The 20,149-nt window shown below is 38.2% G+C and overlaps 3 protein-coding genes across 6 annotated transcripts in view; 1 reads left to right on the top strand and 2 right to left on the bottom strand.

Annotated features, from left to right (window-relative positions):
* Positions 1-416: 416 nt before the first annotated feature.
* LOC310952053 (nicotinamide/nicotinic acid mononucleotide adenylyltransferase 1-like) lies at positions 417-9,611 on the bottom strand. The gene is made up of 9 exons (XM_083920540.1): positions 9,143-9,611; positions 8,369-8,552; positions 7,091-7,215; positions 5,377-5,772; positions 3,696-3,801; positions 2,828-2,970; positions 1,680-1,858; positions 1,425-1,526; positions 417-1,299 (listed from the first exon to the last, which is right to left on the bottom strand). Exons 1-9 carry the CDS (start codon positions 9,255-9,257, stop codon positions 1,243-1,245), a joined length of 1,407 nt encoding a protein of 468 aa, XP_083776666.1. The 5' UTR covers positions 9,258-9,611; the 3' UTR covers positions 417-1,242.
* A 485-nt stretch (positions 9,612-10,096) lies between these two features.
* On the top strand, positions 10,097-13,310 carry lzic (leucine zipper and CTNNBIP1 domain containing). The gene is made up of 7 exons (XM_083919600.1): positions 10,097-10,257; positions 10,505-10,631; positions 10,797-10,932; positions 11,055-11,153; positions 11,304-11,399; positions 11,588-11,669; positions 11,765-13,310. Exons 2-7 carry the CDS (start codon positions 10,531-10,533, stop codon positions 11,815-11,817), a joined length of 567 nt encoding a protein of 188 aa, XP_083775726.1. The 5' UTR covers positions 10,097-10,257; positions 10,505-10,530; the 3' UTR covers positions 11,818-13,310.
* A 519-nt stretch (positions 13,311-13,829) lies between these two features.
* The window catches only part of clstn1 (calsyntenin 1), a 38,405-nt gene continuing 32,085 nt past the window's right edge, over positions 13,830-20,149 (bottom strand). For all 4 annotated transcript variants that reach the window (XM_083919790.1, XM_083919792.1, XM_083919791.1 and 1 more), the window contains 3 exons: positions 20,009-20,144; positions 18,498-18,682; positions 13,830-17,290 (listed from right to left, as the gene is read on the bottom strand). In XM_083919790.1, coding sequence (XP_083775916.1) covers positions 17,096-17,290; positions 18,498-18,682; positions 20,009-20,144 — 516 coding nt within the window. In that variant the 3' untranslated portion in view covers positions 13,830-17,095. The remainder of the gene's footprint in view (positions 17,291-18,497; positions 18,683-20,008; positions 20,145-20,149) is intronic.

The raw sequence follows: 20,149 nt of genomic DNA, 5'->3' as shown, positions 1-20,149 counted from the left end.
AAACACATGCTGTAGATCAGGGGTCTTTAACCTTTTTTAGGCCAAAGACCCCTTAGCTGAAAGAGAGATGAAGCACAGACCCCTACTACACATGTTGTATTAAATTGTGTTAAAGTTAAAGATACATTATGAAGGCACATCAACTCCTTCAGCTCAATTGTATCTATGCATGATTACCTTAGTGTCTACCTTGCCTATAAGCCGGTAAGCCCGTCATCAAGGTTGTGGAAATGCATTTATTTTTCAAGTAGGTATTGCTAATAATCTGTTGCATTCATGTTAATGTATATTCTCAGACATAATTTTGAAAAAAAGGACCCCCTGTTGAAAATCTCTGCTATAGACATTTATTAAAGCCAGGGTGCATGAACGGTGAGTGGGCACAAGGTCAAAGGCTTTTATTGGACATTTATTGATGTTGGGGCGCCAGTGGCAGTCAAGGCACTAACTAACCATAGATGGCAGAATAGCTACAGGATACATGTTTCACATATTTATTATATCACAGTTCCTGCCATCATCATCACCTGTGGGGTGAATGATGACACTGACCAGATCTATGAATGAGTGACCCTAATAGTATAGAAAAACATGATTGTTTATTTTACTGAAGAGAGAATGACAAAAAGGAATAAATTATTTTTTTAAATGCCCCTTCAGATTTCTTCAATGCCCATTTTATTGTACAATATTCACATAAAACTGTATTCCACATATCCAACCCCTAATTTTCTGTTGTACATCATGTATAAATGTGTCTACATAAATTAGGGATTTCCCTTTTCTCAACCAACCAAATGTCAGATGGACAGCACAAGCCAGTGCAAAGGAAATGTAGTATTTCAAATTTGTCCCATTAGACAGTAGACATTTGATTTGATTTGCACTGAACAGAGCCTGTATTGAGTCTTTAATCAGCTTAAAATAGCCCACAACAGGCTTGATGTTCAGTTTTTTATTTTTTATTTTAGCCAAGCACCAATTGCTTTATCTACAGACCAGTGTAGACCAGTATCTGACAAAAAATAATGCAGCAATGCCATCTAGTGGTATAAATCCTTACCCTGACAGGAAAGACATCCTCTCCTGGACTGAGCATTGAATTCCAATCACAGGGGAAAAAACACAAACCTACGTTTAAGTGTGGTTTTGTTAGTCCGGGTTAAGAAAGGTGTATCTAACACATGATGCCTTTACATCACAAAGTAACTTCTCGGGAAACACAGTTTTCATTCCTCTTCTCTAGCTCACATTCTTCTTAAAAACCTGCTTACAAACTTCTCCTTCACAGTACAGCTCCTGGGGGCAAAAAGGTGACAGTATTTATTTAATAGGATGTTAAATAAAATATTATCAAAAGCATGAGTTTTTGAATTTTCTGCATTTATGTGCAACAAATATGATACGGTTGTCCATATTCTTACCAGGTGGAGCTTGTCCTCTTCAATCCAGTGAGCCCAGCCCCGCGTCTTCTTCTCTCCAGTCTGTTCACACACCAGTTTATTTCCCTGCCACGTCACTAGTGACTGGCAGAAAAAAGAAAACAGTAGGTGTGAATACAACACAGAACAGTTTTAGTAGAGCAAATAAAACATAAAATACATTACATAATCTACAAAACAGGTACAGTAACGTGTATTATATCTTTGAACACACACTTCATCAGCTATTATCTTCACCTTGACATGTCTGTTGTCCAGACCCTTGGTAAACTCCTCAAACTCCTGACCCACTCTGCAGGAGATGGTGTAGTTTCGGAAGGTGCTGACAGTTTTGAAGATGTACTGGTCTTCCTGTTGCTCAATCACTTTCTTTTGCTTTAGCTTCAGAGCAATCTTTTGTAAACAAGGGCTGATACCTGGAATGGTAGAGGAAGTGTTTGTCTTGAGCGTGTCAAGTACAAATCTGGGGCTACAAACACACTCTCTCCCTCGCAGTCCAGTGCATACCATAAATAGCACTTTTACAAAAGCACAACCCCATTGTGGTAAAGTGTTCCCCTCCTAGTGCTCTATTTTATATAATGTTACCGTATATGTGCATGCATAATTAAAGTCAGCATTAGAGATGCAGGCATACATGTCATTCATATCAAAAACAAGGGGAGACACTACAGGTAAACATTTTGAACTAAAATATGTCATCCTGAGACTTTTCTGTTGATTACTTACATTAAGACAATTCATTTTTGTATTACAAGTTTCAGACATTTTTCAGACAGGTTTAAATGATCTTATGTGCTAATTTGCATACTTTCCCCAAACAGAAATCTAAACATTGGATAAAGCCATGTTTAATTTTGTCAATACAGTCAAAGATTTTTACAGATTATAGATATCTATTTTCATCACTCCTTAAATCACAAAATACTGTCAAAAGCCATAAAAATGTTTGTAAAATATTCTATAAATGAAAGAGATAAGTTGTGCTGCTGAAGTGGAGATGTCTGCATTGCTCACAGTATGAGGAAAAATACTTCTGGCACTACAGGTGTATCAGTTGAATTGACAACTAACAGACATCACCATGAAAGTTCTCCAGCTGGTAACTTACATTAAGGCAATTTAAGACATTTATTACAAGTTTTCTGAAATAATATGCTTAAATATGCAAATTAGACATTATCTAATGCCAACTTAACGTTATTTGATATTAACTGGTGAACTGAGGAAATATCTGTAGCTACAAATAGACAAAGTGTAGTAAGATAAACACCAACATGTGTATTTTGGATGTTCTTTTTCTGGTCTGAAATAATGAAACACTAATCTCAAAATTGAGTAGTGCAAAACAAACCATTGTTTTTTCATGCAGTGTCTAAACTTACCCAGTGCAATCATGTAGCCCTCTAAATTGACATTGCTGATCATGTCCCATGAACCGCAGAGGCTGGCTGGCATTTTGATGACCCTCTTTTTTGTTTCTCCTTTCCTCCCGAGATGTGTGTGTGAAAACAATGTGATCCTTAAACTATTGGGTTGATAAGGAGTTGTGAATAGAGGCTGAGAGGTAGGTGCGCCTTCACCTCATTTACTGTCACCTGAGGACCGCGTGAGAGGGAGGGAGGTGCTCTCATCAGTGTCAGGGTGTAGAAGGGAAGCCAGACATGTCGGACTGGTCTCACTGTGCAGATCACTAAATAATGAACCATTCATAATTCGCCTCAGGTCACATGTAGCGCATTAATTGCACACACATGCACTCAAACACAATGAGAAATGTTGACCTTACTATTTGGAGAAAGGCTTAAATGTGATCATTCTTAATATTTTCTGCCTTTATCCCATCACGTTACAAGAATCAGTGTAAATGTATCAATTCAAAAGCTTTCTGTGATAAAACCTTATCTATATAAAAATAAGAGAAAAACCAAAAACTCCTACAGTTATGTATAGGAACAGTTTTGAAATACTAAATATTCATATTTAAATGAAAAGGATTTCCCAAATAATTTACTAGTTTGTTTAGTTTATCAATATCTGTGTAAGACAAGTCCTCTTTTAAGTTGTGCCATTTTAACTCGAACCTCCCCTGGCTTCAAACACCTGCTGTTTTTATAAAGATTACCTATTTAAATGGCACACCTATCTGTGCAATGAGGAAAATACTAGTGACATTTTGTAGATGCTGGCATGATGATTCCAAAGAAAATAAAACACACGGAGCATGTCCAAACATAAAGGTACTTTTTCCACCTTGCAATGCCAACTACGCAGCAAAACAGCTCAGATGAAACTTGTCTTGAGTCAATGTTGTCTCCCGTCCAAGACTCTACGTGTGCATTAACTCTGCCACAGGCACCTGACACAGACATGAACTGCCTAAAACGACAAACATGACTTTGTCAACCACAGTCATAACCGAGTAAACAGTAACTTTGCATTGGAGCTTTGGAGTTTGAAAACTAATTTGGGATTTTGTGTGCAATCTCCAACAATAAAAGGGAACTCTGATACTGATTTAATCAGTTATACTTTAATTTCAGCACACTGCTATCACACAGAATGTTTAGTCACATTTGGTTATTTCAGTTTTATCTCCTGTCAGTGATGTTTGCCTGAAAGATAAGTTAAACCCTGCAGATTAAACAGCATTTTCAGAAAACAAAGAAGGTGTCGATTTGGCACTTCCTTCACTGAGGGTGTTAGTGATGAAAAGCTCCAAAGGTGGAAACAAAGAGGGTTCTTTATTTAATTTCCAGTCAATACAAATCACACTTTCACTTACAAATCTACAGCACTACGTAAACATGTTGAAAGCATATTTACATGCTTTTGCCTGAGGGGGTGCATGCTCTAGGTAAAAAAAATCTGATGAGTTGAGAGTATACTCAGGCAGTGAGGTGAAGCAAATAAAGTAAAAAATATGTAGTTGTTCTTGATCATGTTTCATAAAATACCGAACAGTATGCCGACTACTTCACACAATATTGTGAATCTCTAGTTCAATAACCTTACACAAGATACATTTCTACAGTGGTAATGACCTTTAGATGACCTCCCAGTCGGTTGAACTGCTGCTCAGTTGTTTATTTTTATATTTGTTGATTTATTTAGTACTTTTACCACACACACACAAGCAGATTTTATTGTTACTAAATCACTTCATTCAGAAAAGTCTATGCTAGGGTTGCAACATTTTGGGAATATTAAAAAGGTAGAAACTTTTCATGGGACTTAATGGGGAATATAACGGAATTAAATAACAGGAATTAAATCTCCACAGACTGTATTTATCATCTCATGTGCAGATAGAGACACATATTTTACCATATTGTAAGCAGACATAATCCATTCATTTGTCAAATACATGAAAATGTGCCACATGGTGAATTAGCTAGCCAGCAAGTAAACTAACGGGGAAGTTACTTTTAAGCCAACAGTGTTAACTAAGGGTTTAAAGAGAACCAATCATACTCATTTATAAAATAAATGATTTACAATAAAGAATGAATGGAAACAGATTTATTAAAACTCCCCAATTAGAATGACATCCTCTCACGAACCAGCCGCATATCCTGGTTTCACTGAAATATCCTAAAAATATAAAATGTATATTCTAAATTAAGTAATATCATCAAAACCAACATGAAAACATGTAGTCCTTTGGCTCAGACACAGTGCATGCATACAGAGAATGTACTGCAGAAGCTGGTCATTTTCCTGATTGTGAAATGTGACCGTTTGCAACCCCCAGTCTATGCAGATTTATCTTTTTAAAAAACACACCCGTAACTAGAAAAGGCTGTTCTGTATAGTAGGCACTGGTGGAAGCTTAAATGATCTGAACTGTGCATGATTTGTTTCCCAGAAAAACACACAGCACTGGGTGTAAACATCTCACATCTCTGTTTCTGCAGCAGTAAACTTCCTCAGCTCGAGGAGGCACCCGTGTATCTCTGAAGGGGGGCCAGAACCACGTCTGCATTTTTCTGCTCGCTCTCGGCGCTGTAGAGGCCGTGCTCTTGTATGTAATGAACCACGCTGTCTGGCAGTAGATACCGGATGCTCCGACCCCGACGCAGCGACCGGCGCACGTGAGTGGCTGAGATCTCATTGGTCACCCACTCTTGGACCAGGTGGATGTTCTTGCGATACTTCCACAGCCTGTCCGACTGGTGGATGAATTTGTTGGGGTCACTGCCACTGCGGCTGATGCAAACCAAACCGTAACGGCCCACGATCTCTGCGATATCCTCCTGCTTCCACAGGTTGGGGACTCCAAAGGACTCCAAGACATCAGCCCCACACAGCAACATTAGCTGAGTGTCGTCTGAGCGTGGAGAAAGAAAAGAGTTGATCATCATTTATTTATTATTAAATTATTTTTTATGTCTAGAGATGTTCCCATACCATATAATCCTACTCGATTCCGATTCTGATACCTGAACTTCTGACACCTGAAGTTGCATATCACTCGAGTCCAGATACAATACTACAGCGTTTTATATATATAAATATTTATTAACCTTGTTTGGATGTGATATGATTGCTATTGTTGTTGTAAGGCCCAGCTCAGGTTGGTAAAACATTAACAAATACATGCAGAGAACAAACGCCATGGAACTCCTTTTAGAAACTGCAGACATTTTGCTCGCTCTGGCTAATGTTACGCTCTCTGCTAGCATCTGCCTGAACGCATTTGCAACTGTCAACACAGATGAGAAAGAAGCAAGATGGCTCACTCATTAACTACTTCTATTGAGTTTCGAGCTGTTGTTATTGTACCTGTGTAGCGTATAGGAGCTGATAAGTGATATAGTATTTGATGCGATTTTGGACTATCGCATAGATCAAACTGTCTGATAGCTGATGCAGCATTTTAGGCTGTATCGGACGCATTTCTGATACTGTTATTGATATTTGAGCAACTCAATTACTTAAATTATAAGTGCTTTGAAAAGAAACAAAAGGAGAAAACCATAAAAAGAAGTGCTAATGAGATTATAAAACACTGGATATTAATAATTGAATCTAAGATGAATCATATTACGTGTTTATAAAGGCTGTTTTACAAAATATTTTAACAAGATACATTACAGATGTAGCCTGACTAGTATCATTATTTTGTTTAAAGGTTTAATATCCCCTTGCAAGATTATACCATCTTCTTTCTTCTAGTTTAGTTTTGTTGATGATGGAGGTCATTGCTGGAAAACCACTTCAGCTAGATTCAAGTGATTTCAAGTGATAGTTTTGCACTGTTTTGCTATATATATATATATACTCTGAATAAAAAATAACAGTATTTTAGAATAAATCAAGAATTAATACTTTGTTCTCTAATTTTGATCTCCACTTTATTTAATCCTGCGCAGTGCAGCTACGTGCTGGAGATTCACACGGTGTAAGCTAGTGTGAAAAAATGTTGTAAAACCACGTAGTACTTTGTCACTGATGCACTAAGGCCGACACCTGCCCTGTCTTTACTGTAGGTGGTGTGACTCACACACCACTACACCTCAAACAATTGTTCCCTGTAATCAGTTAAACTGAATGGAAGCAGGATCAGACTTGTCTGGAATCGGGGATTGGAGAAGGGAGGAGTTGAAAGAACGATATTGAAGTTACATAAATTATACACGGCCTACCTCTCCTTTTGTTATGAGACAAACTCTCAGAATGATTCTCCTCTACGCGTCTCTTTTTTGCGTAACTGACCGTGTCCACGTCATCGTTGTTCTGCTCGGCTGCACGCAGTTCGTCATAGTGATGCCTTAGAAATATAGAAAAAAAGTTATATAGCATCAGAAGATGTATGTAGGGCTAACTCGATTGCATTTAGTTTTCCATACAAGACATATTCAGTCATATTAGCAATAGAATCAGAAATACTGGGCTGTGTATTGGCAAGCAAATCGCGATATGTCACATACATACATTTATATAAACAACACAAAATAAACCTCTATGCATATAAACTATTAATTAAAAATGGATACAGGGTTTTTGAGAATCAATACAGTATCACAAAACACAATATCGTAATCCATGTGTATTACACCCTTTACTGTGGGTTACTCTTTCAGGAAATCAAAGAGCAAATACATGCCCTGTAACTCTGGAATAAAATGTATGTCTATGATCATGCTTTGCACTATATATGTCCAAAAAATACATTTCATTGTTTTAATTAAAATACATCTTTAAGTTTGGCTTTACATTTCCAATTTATGTTCTGTAGATTGCCTTGTGAGTCTACAGTTTGGATATTTTGCAGATTGTCTTTTTACCACCAGCATCAAATTAACTAAATGTTTTAAAATATCAAATTATGAAGGGATATTTTTTTGTAGTCTACAGCATTCGATGGGGTTTTGATTGAAAAGTTACAATCCACAATTCTGACCACTTAAGAACAATTAAAACAGCTGTACTGTCTTTGCCATACATGGTACTTTCAGTCTGTTAGTCTGACCTATTTTTATCCAAGCTTTTATCTCTAGTGTGGACTGGAAGATTCTCTGTAGTATTCAGTGATTTATATCAATATTTTATTTTGCAGTACATCACAACCTGTGAGATGAAATGCAACTGAAATCACAAAAGTACATTTCCTAAAGCTATCTATGTAATTAACACTCTTAAACAACTGGGAATTGCCCTATTCTGTTAAAATGTAGTTCCTTTTTCACAATCTGCCACTTAATCACATCTAATCCTAAAGTCCAGAGGGGCTGCTGGTTCAACATTAGTTGAACAAATGTTGTAAAGAGATTTGATGAATGGGCGGCTTGAGGTGTATGAGAAGAATTAGAGGAAACTCTGACCAATGATATAGAAATGTCTGCCTGATAGTGTCTTCTCAGATTCTTTGGCAGACTTCCATATACTCCTAATAACAAGAACAGGCTCTGCCATTAACTTACCGAACGACCTTAGCTGTCTCCACCCACTCCGGCTGCAAGCATTCCCAGGAATCTACTGTGATCCAGTCTGAGCTCTCTGTGGACAATCTGGCCATCTCCAGGCGGTGGCAGGCCTCAATCAAACCCTTTTTCTTATAGGCATCACCCACCGGGGAGATGATGCCTTTCACCACCCTGTACTGACCTTTGAAATTAAAGAGGTAGTGTGAACAGATGGTTTACAGTAATAACCCCAAAGCAGATCCAGTAAACTGATCATTTGTGTTTTTTACACATGATTGAGTGAAAAATATGTATAGTACTCAAATGCAGTACTGCAGTCTATAATTTTATGGTGCATGGGTATTTCCATTTTGTGCTCCTTAATGCTTTTATTCAACTATTTTTTCAGAGGGATATAATTACTTTTTACTCCACTACATTCCTTTGACGGCTAAGGTTACTAGTAACGTAACACATAGACAAAAACAGTTTTTAAAATTCAATGCAGTGTTACAGTTAAGCCACCCAACTGTATGTAAAGCACCAGTAATAATAATTATCTGATAATGTAATATGTAGGATAATATATACAGGTGACATTCAGCTGCATAAAGAATAATTTCACTGTTGATACATTAAATACATGTTAATGCATTTACATTAAGTGCATTCTTATGATTGTGTATGAAAGTAATGTAATGGATTTACTGGATATTATACATTACTGCTGTGAATACATCTTATACCACTGGTATGTAGCAATGCAGAGAAGGTCTAATTCTCATTTCACACCTGTGTCCTCCAGATGATCTCGAGCCAGTTCAAACATCCTCAGGTGCATGTTGGTGATGGGGTTGAAGGAGCCGCAGGCCAGCAGGACCACTCTGGTTATATTCTGACCTTCCATGCCTCATACTGGGGCTGTGTTTTCAGCAAACAGGGGAAACAAAACAAAGACTGTAACTTAGTTAGGTAAACTTGTCAAAAATGTTTCCCTCTGGCTCTCTGACCTTTGAGAGGAAGCTCTGTCTCCGCTATAACACAGTGAATGACTATGTGATAGGAGTTACGCACGTTATGAAAATAAAAGTAAATATATAGTGAGTTAGCTAGCTACATTTGACGTTAGCTAACGTTAGCTTTATTTGTAACCAGGCAACGCGAGTTTGCACCGGATGCTGAAGCAGAAGAATCACGAACTCAGAGCTGACCTTAGACAACAAAGGAGGTATTTTCTAACAAATAAAGTGATAAATAATGTCAATATTCATTATACTACCAGGAGTCTGCGACAGTCATCTGCACCCAGGGCTAATGGAAGGAGGCTGGGACACCAACAACAACAACAACAAAAAATGTCTGAGCTTTGGGGTATAGCACATGCGCAGTAACATCTGGTCAAAACACTCGTTCTGGATGTCAATGCACCTTAGATCGTGCAGTAATCGTACTTGATTTATATTGCACTGATTTTGTCACTGTACTTAACATTTATTTGGGTAATTAATAAAGATGTAAAAAAAAAAATGAAAGAAAGAAGCGCCCAAGCGTACCAGCTCTAGTTCCACTGCGCATGTGTCATACCCCTCACCCAAAACGTATTTGTTCGGGTGTCCCAGCCTCCTTCATTAGTCTTGTATGGACTTATAAGTTCAACTAATCTGATTGGACAAGAATCGACCAGGAAGAAGGGAGCCTCGCCCGCCCTCCTGAGCTACGTTCACAATCACAAATACACAAACGACATACCAAATATTAAGTAATCGCTCTCGAAATCACACATGTTTTTGAGGAATATCAATTGAAGTGACACAGTTAATTTAATTGTAGGTTCGTCAAGTTGGTGCAAACATTGAACTCATCGATTTAACGACTGATTGACAAACAACTGTTTACAAAGAGTCCTGGTGAGATGGTTTTTTACCATGCTAGCTAGCTATTCAGCTAACGTTAAACACTTTTATATCACGAATAGATTAATGCTCAGGTGGACAATCTAGTTGATGTCTCTCTAAATGTGTTGTTATGACAGTTACAGCAAAGCCAGGCGGATGAAGTCTAACAGGATGCAAGGCTGACATTTAGTTATTTGTTCCATGTCATATTACCAGTAGGAGTCATATCTGTTGACTGTTTTATTTTTGTTTTGCATAGGTCAGACATTTGGTTTTAACTCGGCCATGGCTTCTCGTGGGAAATCCGAAACCGGAAAATTGAGGCAAAATATGGAAGAGCAACTTGACAGACTGATGCAGCAGCTTCAGGATCTGGAGGAATGCAGGTGCATAATATAGGAATTCATTAAACCATTCAAAAGCTCTTTACTGAATTACCAAATGTGACTGTTGTAGCTACAAAGTAATGATCTAGTATAGCTCAGAAAGTCGTTTTTTCCTGTATTCCCTGTGTCGTTGTTGATTTCACATTCTTTATTTCTTAATTTCAGAGAAGACCTGGATGATGAAGAGTATGAGGAGACCAAAAAGGAAACCTTGGAACAGTTGAGTGAATTCAACGATTCCCTGAAGAAGATCATGACGGGAGACATGACACTCGTGGATGAACTCAGTGGAATGCAGCTGGTATGGACTATCTATGGATGATGTGCAGCCACTGTGACTCACAGAGGTTATAGCTCATAGAACAAGTATTTAAAAAAAAGTCCTTTATGAAATGTTACAATTTTTACATTCTGTCTTATCAGGCAATACAGGCTACCATCAGCCAAGCTTTCAAAACCCCAGAGGTTATCCGACTTTTTGCAAAGAAGCAGCCAGGACAGCTGAGAACCAGACTAGCAGAGGTTTGCACTGCAATATCAGTGATATGTTCATTGTGATTGTTTAAAGCACAAGTGTACATGTTTAATCCAACTGCTCAATTATTCTATTAGTGTTTATAAGTGTTGCTTGGCCTGAAAATTGCCCCAACTAGTGTGTGATATTCTGCGCAGATGGACCGAGATGTCATGGTGGGGAAATTGCCGAAGGATGTGTACACGCAGCAGAAAATGGAAATCCTCACAGCCCTGAGAAAACTTGGAGAGGAGGTGAGGAACGCTCTCTGCAGAGATGTTTTTCCACGGATTTGTGGATGATTCACAAGCTTGTGCTGAGAGTCCACAGAACTGGTTTTAGTCTTGTGGCTGTCACAAGGTTGACAGAGCAGTTGCTACAACATGCCTAAATCTCACTGCCGACTTTTTTAAACATAATGCATTTTTTTGGTTCTGTACAGCTCACTTCAGAGGATGAGACTTTTCTTATAGAAAACGCTACAGCTACTCTGAGCCAGTTTGAAAAAGTGACGGCCAACTTAGGTGAGAATCGACATTTCACTGAAATGTTCAATCACAGTGAGTTATTGGATGAAACTTCAGATTTATTTACCTTGTTTTGCCTTCTTTTCTTTCAGGCTCCGAAGACAAAATTCTGGCTTTAGCTAGCTCTGGTGTGAAAACCAAGTAGCAATTCTACAAAATGTTAATTTTAACTCTATCTTTGTTATTCATAATAAGGAAATGTGCCAATTGATGAATGCGTTTGTAAATAACCAGTGCACTTCTGGGTGTTGCTGTAGATGCTAAAACATTTTTAACAGTATTGTTTTATACCCCTCAGCTTTTGCAAAAGGCCTTTTATTTGTCCAGATACGTGTAAAATTGTATTATAGGTACGAACATGTGATTTGTGGAGTATGAAGACGTGTACATAAATGTAAAGGATAGTCTGTGCAGTTCAAAAGAAATACGCTGTTGTTAATTGAGGTGTATTTCTTATTGGGTTGCTGTGTCTGTCTGTCTCAAAACCTTAAAATTCAACATTGTTGTTGATTTCCTGTATAAGTGCTGCAAATATTCAAGATGTCATTTTACTGTCAACTAAACTGTGCTGTTAACAGGGATTTGGACAAAATCACAGAAATAGCAGAAGACATAGCTTTGAAGCAACTAAAGAATACTACAAAGACATTAACACTATCAATTCAATTTCTATACAGTAGACAAACCTTCTATGCAGTATGCGTACAGTACGACTGCAAGCATTATGCAGCAGGGTGTCAGCTCCAACATATCTGACAATCACCTCTTTCAGTGTAGGTTTTCAAAGCAACCAAACTATATACATATCCAGATGGTCAGTAATGGAATGGGTTTATATTTGTTGAGTGACTAAAAAATAATTGACAACACATGCAAGATATGATTGATAGATATGATATTGACAAGGAGGGACAGCAGTAACAAGTCACAGCTCTGGCAGGAATAGATGAGAATGTGGCAGAATAGCTGTTAGACAACAAATATGGCCTCTTTGGATTTTAGTCTGTAAGTCTCAATAAATTATACGCTCTCTATATATATATACTATAAGCATGGAAGCATTCATCCGGTGCAAACAGTATTACAATGTATAACTGGTGACATGAGCACCAATCTGGACTGAAAAAATATGATCAGATGAGTGCAATTCTCCTGCAATTTGATTAGAACTCCACCGAGTGGATTAGTGGCCAACTTGCCATCTGTTAAACATTGTGGAGGGTGTTGTGATTGTTTCAGCATCCATCTCATGAGAATGGTTCAGTTTGATAAATAGCCAATGAACAGGCGGTCACTTTACAGTACCAGATGCAGCCTGCACTGTTGTTCGTGGTGTTCTCAGTCTAAAATAATAAAGGCCCCCATGGTTACAAACAAAAATGGACGAACAGGATGAAATAAAAGACACCTCTTTAGTCACTAGACGTGGGGGATTGATGTGTTTTGAGAACATCCCAGAGGCTAGAGAATAAACGAACATGTGCACACATTTGAGAATATGCGTTCTGGATATTTATGTGTTCCATTCATTTGTCCACCCTCCATATAGTCATTGATAATCAAGCATGTTAAAATGTATTTAAATGTTCAGTATCAAAATCAATATTGGATTTCAAGTTTGACTAGTTTGAACCTATTTAGAACTTAAACAATAAAAAAAACCCAATAAAAAGTGAATGGTGTTTGTTTTATGTATTAATTTCATTCATTCCTATGGAAACCCATTTCTGCCAATGTGATGAAAAAAAGATCATGCAAGTAATTATGAGAAATTTTCTTTAAAAAAAATTGTATCTCAAAATAATGAGAAACGTTCTCAGTTTGCATAGTCCTGTAACTTTTTAATTTTTTCTATAAAGGTAAATCATCATTTTGAGAAAGTTTCTCATTATTACATTATACTTATTAAGCTTATTTATTTTTCTTTTACTATTGGAAGAGGTTTCCCATAGTTTTTACCAGTGGAAATCAGTTTCTTATTTTAATTTTGGGCTTTAGATTCCATTCTAACCACCAGAGGACACAACTGCTCAATATTTAAAACACTTTCAGTAGCACTGGCCAGGCTGTGTACCAACAGCACTATGTGTACACGGGTGATACACAGTACAAGTGATGATTGACAAAAAACAAGAGCAGACAGAAGTTATACCCCATCTCATCGTCCTTTATTTTGTTCACGAGCAAGCATCAACTTCACTACAATTTGCCTTTCAATTGGTAGAAAAGTGAGAGCAGCTCCAACAAGCACAAAGGAAGCATTCAACCGTTCTGAAAACATTGTCACCTTTCATTTTGAGCACATTTTGAAAAGAAAAGAAAAATATATATATCTGGAGTGTCGTGGACGTGTGAAACAGACAATCTGAGAATCAGTAGTGTATCACGTCTCCGTTCTCACTCCAGTCTCACAACCCCACATGGAACGTACACAAACTTGTGGTTCATGCAAAGTAAAATTCCCCTTAAATCTTAGTGTTATTACAGTATGGCTGCATTTCAGTTTGTTAGGCAGTGACATTCAATTCAACCAACTTACACTTAGCTCGGGGGGCTGACCAGAAAGCATTAAACCCAGAAAACTGGAGGTGGTGGAGTCACTGTGGAGACTTGACTTAAGAGTCAGTGTGCACATAACAGTGACCCATGGTATTGTTCTTTAAAATTGAAGATGAAATGTGGACATTAAGTGTTTGACGTAATGGAATTTGGACAGGCTTATACTCTGATTCTTGTGAATTTCATGCTGCCCTCAAAATCATTTCTCAACAACTCAGGCAATAGGACACTGTTCAAAATTACCTTCCACTATACACAAATAGCTCAATTAACAGGATACATATATATGTATGCTGCCAAAGCAATTTCATAATGTACTGTACATCTTTTTAAAGGTGGATTCCGTCAATGATTTAGTACAATATCTATAGAAGATACAATATGGATCTACTTCCTCTACACATTAACATGGACACATGACATCTATGTAAAACGTTTTTCACTTTTGAATAAAACTAGCAGTGGACTATTGTTACAACAAACCGAAACAAAATGTAATCCCCAGCTCTGTAAGAAACCTAGCATTAAACAAATACAGATAAAAAACAAACAAAAGTTGCCACAAATAAAAGAGCACGGATGAGTGTTTTTTGTTGTTAGACCTGCTAATTGCGCTATGATCGGAAAAAGGCACTCCCATCTCAGCCGGCTCAGACCCGGGCCTCTTTTTTAAAAGTCCAAGTCATCATGGAGGGGAGACTACATTTCCACCACAGACTTCTTGAAATTATAAATCAACTGAACCTAAGAAACACAACTGTGTGCAACTCTTACCCTCAGAAAAAAAAAGAGCCTTAAATGTATTTTTGAATTTAATTTTGGCCTCTGAAAATCGATTTGCAAGCAGTATGTGAGACTCAAAACACAGAGATTTCTAATCCATGTAAAGCCACATTCTGTTCACTTTGATGCCCCAAATCTTTACTTAATGCAGGTTTGGGAAATGTTATTATTTTAACTTGGTGCCCCCAAAAAACAAAACATGAGACAAACACTAAATAGTCAAGTGTGAAGGTACACTTGTATCTGGTTTTGTGAAAGATATATACAACAGTGATGGACAACAGTGTCTGAGAGGAGATAGAGGTTGGACACATTTTCCCAATCAATTGTATAAGCTTTATACTAACACCAGAAATAAAAGAAGTTTACCAAATGTAAACAAATATCTTCGAACAACTCTACAGTACAGTTCCATGTACAATAAAATCTAGTGGCAAAAAAATATTTCATTTTAAGATTCAAACGAGAAGATTCATTTTTAAAGTGTTTTCTTTTTGTAAACGATGAAGTCGTAACCTCGGTTGTAGTTCCTTGGACTACGATAAAGATGGTGGCATATTTTGCAAAAGGAAACCAGTTTAAAAATACATTGGATATATGTTTTTTTAATCATTTCAGGTTAAATAGACGTGCCATTGAAAATAAACTTGCAACGAAGCAATCCTGAAAAGTACTTTTGTTTCATTTCTCTCCCCCAAAACAATGACCAGCAAATGCACTTTTCAACCAGGCTCCAATTACGCTCCGTCTGTCAGAAATCTACTCTTGCAGTAGTTTGTAGGTTTTTTTTCCTTCCCCTCCCTACTTCTGTCGGCCCAGCAGGACTGGGATACGGACGAAAGGCTTTTTCAAAGCTGCTGAGGAAATCTCTCTACTTGTCCTAATACACTGGCAGAAAGGTCAGTACCCATATATCAAGATCAACAACACTACAGTACCTGCTGGCCTAGAGTTTGTACCGTTCCACACAAAGAGTCCATTTTGTACATTAGCATTTCTCGGAGAATGATTACTCTGAACAAAAAGAAAATCCCCTCTGTACAACAGTGAGATCTATTGGGAATGAAAAACACTGACGCCTGGAGCAGAGAGCATTGCCACCTGTGCAAGCAAGGCATTGTATGAAGCTGAAACCATCCACCAGTCCTGCCTACGAGTAAGCTAAAGAAATGATTTTTCTCTTTGCAAAAAAAAAAAGAAAGAAAAAAGAATAAGACAAAATGGACACCACTTTGTCATGGGAAACCTCCGCTTAACAGTCCTGGGTTTCTCATCATGAAGCAGACGTTTTTGTACAAGCGTGATGAAACAGCGTTTTGCGGAAATTTAGCGACATGCTGCAGCCTGATTGACACAAATATTCTACATTACGAACTGCGTCATTTTAGATATTGGACCCTGTTGAGTAGGCCTTCACTAACACATTGACTAATTACATGTTTTCTTTATATTTACAAAATCTTTAAAAAGCAGTTGATTTCTCTACACATATGACTTCTCAAATATCCTCATGCATCAAAAGAAGGAAAAAAGGAAAGAAAATGCTACTTGTTAAAAGCATCGCTTCGTATCACTGTGGACTACTAGTCAAGAAAACTCAAGTCAAAGCTATATGTGAGATTAGCGGCAAACAAATCTAAAAGCATTACGCAAAGAATATACCTGTACATCAGGGGAAAGAAGTCTCCATTTAAAAGCCTTACGTCTGAGAGAAAACTAAAACAAAAAAAGTGCAGGGTTGGCTTCCTCACACAGTTCAGAACAGATGTAGGCCAAGTTTTCCTGGGAATTAAAATATAATAAATTAAAAAAATAAACAGTAAAAATCAGCAATCCGGTGATGACTACACTACACTGAGTACCACCACTAAGATAACAACAGGAAAGCCTTGACCATATATAAGCTGAAGGGAATTTTTGTTTTGCTTTTTTGTATTTTTTTTGTTTTTAAATCACGGCTCCTTATAGGGAGGTGGGAGTGTGTGTGAAGATCTGGGTGAGGTGGTGATGTGTGTGTGAGCTTGTGTTGAGTGTTATATATATGTGTGTGTGATGGTGTGTTTGTGTGTGTGTGTGCTGTTTTAGTAAGTGAGGGTGGAGTCGTCCCACTCCAGCTGCTGCTGTCTGTTGGCCCCCTGCTGGTCCTCCGGCTCCCCGGCCTCCTCGTCTTCACTGCTCTCTGACTCAGCGCTCGTGATGTCATCTTCCTCCTCTCCATCCTCGCTCTCCTCCTCCTCTTCCTCCTCCTCCTCGCTGCTGTGCTGGTCCTCGTATGTCTGTGTTAGAGACAGAGAGGGTGGGGTTGTTTGTGAAGAGAATGGATATATTTAGAGATCTACACTGGTCCTTGATTTCTTTAGCATCCTTCTTGCCTTAACATCAAATGGACTGTTGCCAGTAAAAGACTAGTCTCTAGTGCATCAATATATAAACTTGTGAGCCTCTCTACAGCTCCGAGTAACCAATTGGCAAAGAATATCAAACACTTAGTATTACAATAGTATACAATAGTATTAAATGTGTCTGATATAGAATCATCCAAATGAAAATCAGATCGTAATCCTCCCCTTCTTGAACTCTTTTGTTTGCTTTTGTGTGCATGTTGTCCTGCGCTGCGTTTGTGACTTTCGTATGTATTCTGTTTATATGTAATGTATGTGTTTAATAAAGAAACAATTTTCATTAAAAAATAATAAAGTAACATGCACATCTTAACATCCTGCTTCAAATGTTTCTTAGAAAGGTAAAAAGGGCCATTCTTTTCTTCAAAATAGGGAAGCCCTACACTCGTGTTTGAGGTTTTATTGGGATTAAAAACAACATGCAGTCGAAAGTTAAGACGTTTTTTTCTGTGTTGAACATAATTTTCTGCCATCAAACATGTCTGATGTCAAGTTGTGATGATGTGATTTCATCATGTTAATTGTTCTATAAATGTCTGTTGTCAAACTTAATAAGAGTTTGATATGGGGCACGGACCACAACATCCACACCTCAGTTCCATTTCCTTAAGCTGCTGTAAATACTGCAGCAGCAGCAGCAGCTCTTTAAATTAAACGATGGTTGTTAAAAAGTAACTGAACCTCTTTAAACAAAGATTCTAGTTGCTGGATTATTTTCACAACAAAATAAATTATAAATGAGGTGCAAGCCCGCACATAACACGTATGTTTATTCTACCTACAAGTTGTCATTAAATGATATATATTGGTGTATAAATCCTTTATTTTAATTAGCGAGGCAACGCTCCATAAGTATATACAACAAAGCCTCTTGCCCAATCCCCACAGGGCCGTCAATCATGAGAGCTCAGATGAAACTAGGCCACAGTCACAACATCACCCAGAGAGCATTAGCAGGTGAAAAGCTGTCTAGGCTACGACCCGACCACATTTAGTTCAGAAGTGGAATTCTGTTAAAACATTTTACTGGCTAATCACCAGGAAAAAAGTCCACTCATTTTGCCTCTCTATGTGTTTTTACCTCCATGGGGTTGACGGTGATGGTGAGGGCTGAGTCGTCCCAGTCCATCTCGTTCTCCTTGCCATTCTCCTGGTCTCTCATAGTGCGCTGGTGTGCAGCTCGGATGCGGAACACGCCCAGGATGATCATGAACACCAGGAAGCTAACGCACACCACAATGACAATAGTGGCAGCGCTGGGAACAACTGTGATGAAGCAAACACATAAACAAACAAAAAATGACAGGTAAAACTATGTTCAGTTTGCACATAAAACCCTATGTGGGGACACAAACCGTCCACGTCTGTCAGACGTCATTTCAAGGGCTTCACATTCATGGTGCGCCAGCGCTGATGTTAATGGCTTCTTACTAAACTGCAGATGAATGCTTTCGGCAGCTCTAGGTGTGTGTATTTCTTTAAAAAGCTTTGCCTGTCTCCCTCCAACCTGCTCCACTTTGCCCCATATTAGCAGGAAAGGACCTCTTTTTTTCGTGGCAGGCTTAGTGAGCCTGACAGCCCAGAGGATTACTGAAGCCAGAAAATAAAAGGTTGTGTTCAGACTACCACGTGTACAGATGTCACAGACAGCACTCAAATGTAATCCCTAAATGTGTGCCTTTAAAAGAAGAAAACAGCAAACAACCAGTGTTTCACACACGCCCTACTTCTGGTTAATAGATTAGTAATCCATCCACACATAAAAGGCCAAATATTTTAATTTATTTCAATTAAAAAAAAAAAAAAAGAGTAAAATGTGACAATTTGGTGAAGTTTCAGAAGACGCTGAATTATTATTTATCAATTATCTGAATGATCCCTGAAAGAGGTATACAATCTCTACATGTATACAAACTTGAAGAGAGACACCAGACTTTGTTGGATTGAACCAAGGGGCTGAAAAATGAAGCCAACATGGAAGTGCCAAAACTGCAGTCTCTTGAATGGCCGCTTGAGGCTGGCTCCGAAAAAGAGTAAACCCTTAAAGACCCATATGTTAACATTTAAAGTAGAAATAAACATGTTTACAGCCTGGTACAAAAACGGTTTAAACCCTTTAAATTTTAATAAGGCTTAGTTGGCTCCCCAACTCATTGAATACCTTTGTTTTGTCACGGCCATCAGTGCCAACGCACAAGGCAATCGCATGCACATGAAACCGGACCGGCCATCAAAACAAACAACAGAGAAGCTTGGATTACAACACACACAGAGGGAGAGTGACTTCATTCTCCGCTCAGGTGGTTTATTACTCCACTATATGTTAGTATGCCGTAGCTGCTCACATTGAGCTTAATTTTGGCTTTTCCGGAACCTATGGGTGATGTCACGGAGACTACATCCACGTTTTATATGGTCTAAGGGTAGAACTGAAACTAAATTGTATTCTATGTTTTCTAACTGTTTGCTAAGAACGATATGCTTCAGTAGAAGTATAAAAAACCAACAGTCTTGGTTTGTATGATATAAAGTACAAAGAAAGAAGCTTTCTGTGTCGTTTTAGAAACCCTAAAATTTCCCATGTTGCAGTACCTGAGGCCTGGTGAGCGTTGACAAGGTTGTGACCGGACAGATCCACAGAGGCGTGATGCACAGGGTTAATGAAGTTGGGCTGCACCATGGCATTATTGGAATGCTCCACAGGATTGGCTGTGTGGATCACATTCACCTAGA

Source organism: Echiichthys vipera (assembly GCF_963691815.1).
Source record: "Echiichthys vipera genome assembly, chromosome: 9".
Taxonomy (NCBI): Eukaryota; Metazoa; Chordata; class Actinopteri; order Perciformes; family Trachinidae; genus Echiichthys; species Echiichthys vipera.
This window is presented reverse-complemented; position numbering and strand designations above follow the sequence as displayed.

What these genes read in the sequence shown, in the direction of transcription:
- lzic (XM_083919600.1), top strand. Translation starts at nt 10,531, where the DNA reads ATGGCTTCTCGTGGGAAATCCGAAACCGGAAAATTGAGGCAAAATATG. An exon ending in AACTCAGTGGAATGCAGCTG is followed by an intron (nt 10,933 to 11,054) that starts GTATGGACTATC and finishes CTGTCTTATCAG; the next exon opens with GCAATACAGGCTACCATCAG. An exon ending in AAAAGTGACGGCCAACTTAG is followed by an intron (nt 11,670 to 11,764) that starts GTGAGAATCGAC and finishes CTTTTCTTTCAG; the next exon opens with GCTCCGAAGACAAAATTCTG.
- LOC310952053 (XM_083920540.1), bottom strand. Translation starts at nt 9,257, where the DNA reads ATGGAAGGTCAGAATATAACCAGAGTGGTCCTGCTGGCCTGCGGCTCC. An exon ending in GAGACAGCTAAGGTCGTTCG is followed by an intron (nt 7,216 to 8,368) that starts GTAAGTTAATGG and finishes TATATTTCTAAG; the next exon opens with GCATCACTATGACGAACTGC. An exon ending in AAGAGGACAAGCTCCACCTG is followed by an intron (nt 1,300 to 1,424) that starts GTAAGAATATGG and finishes TTTTGCCCCCAG; the next exon opens with GAGCTGTACTGTGAAGGAGA.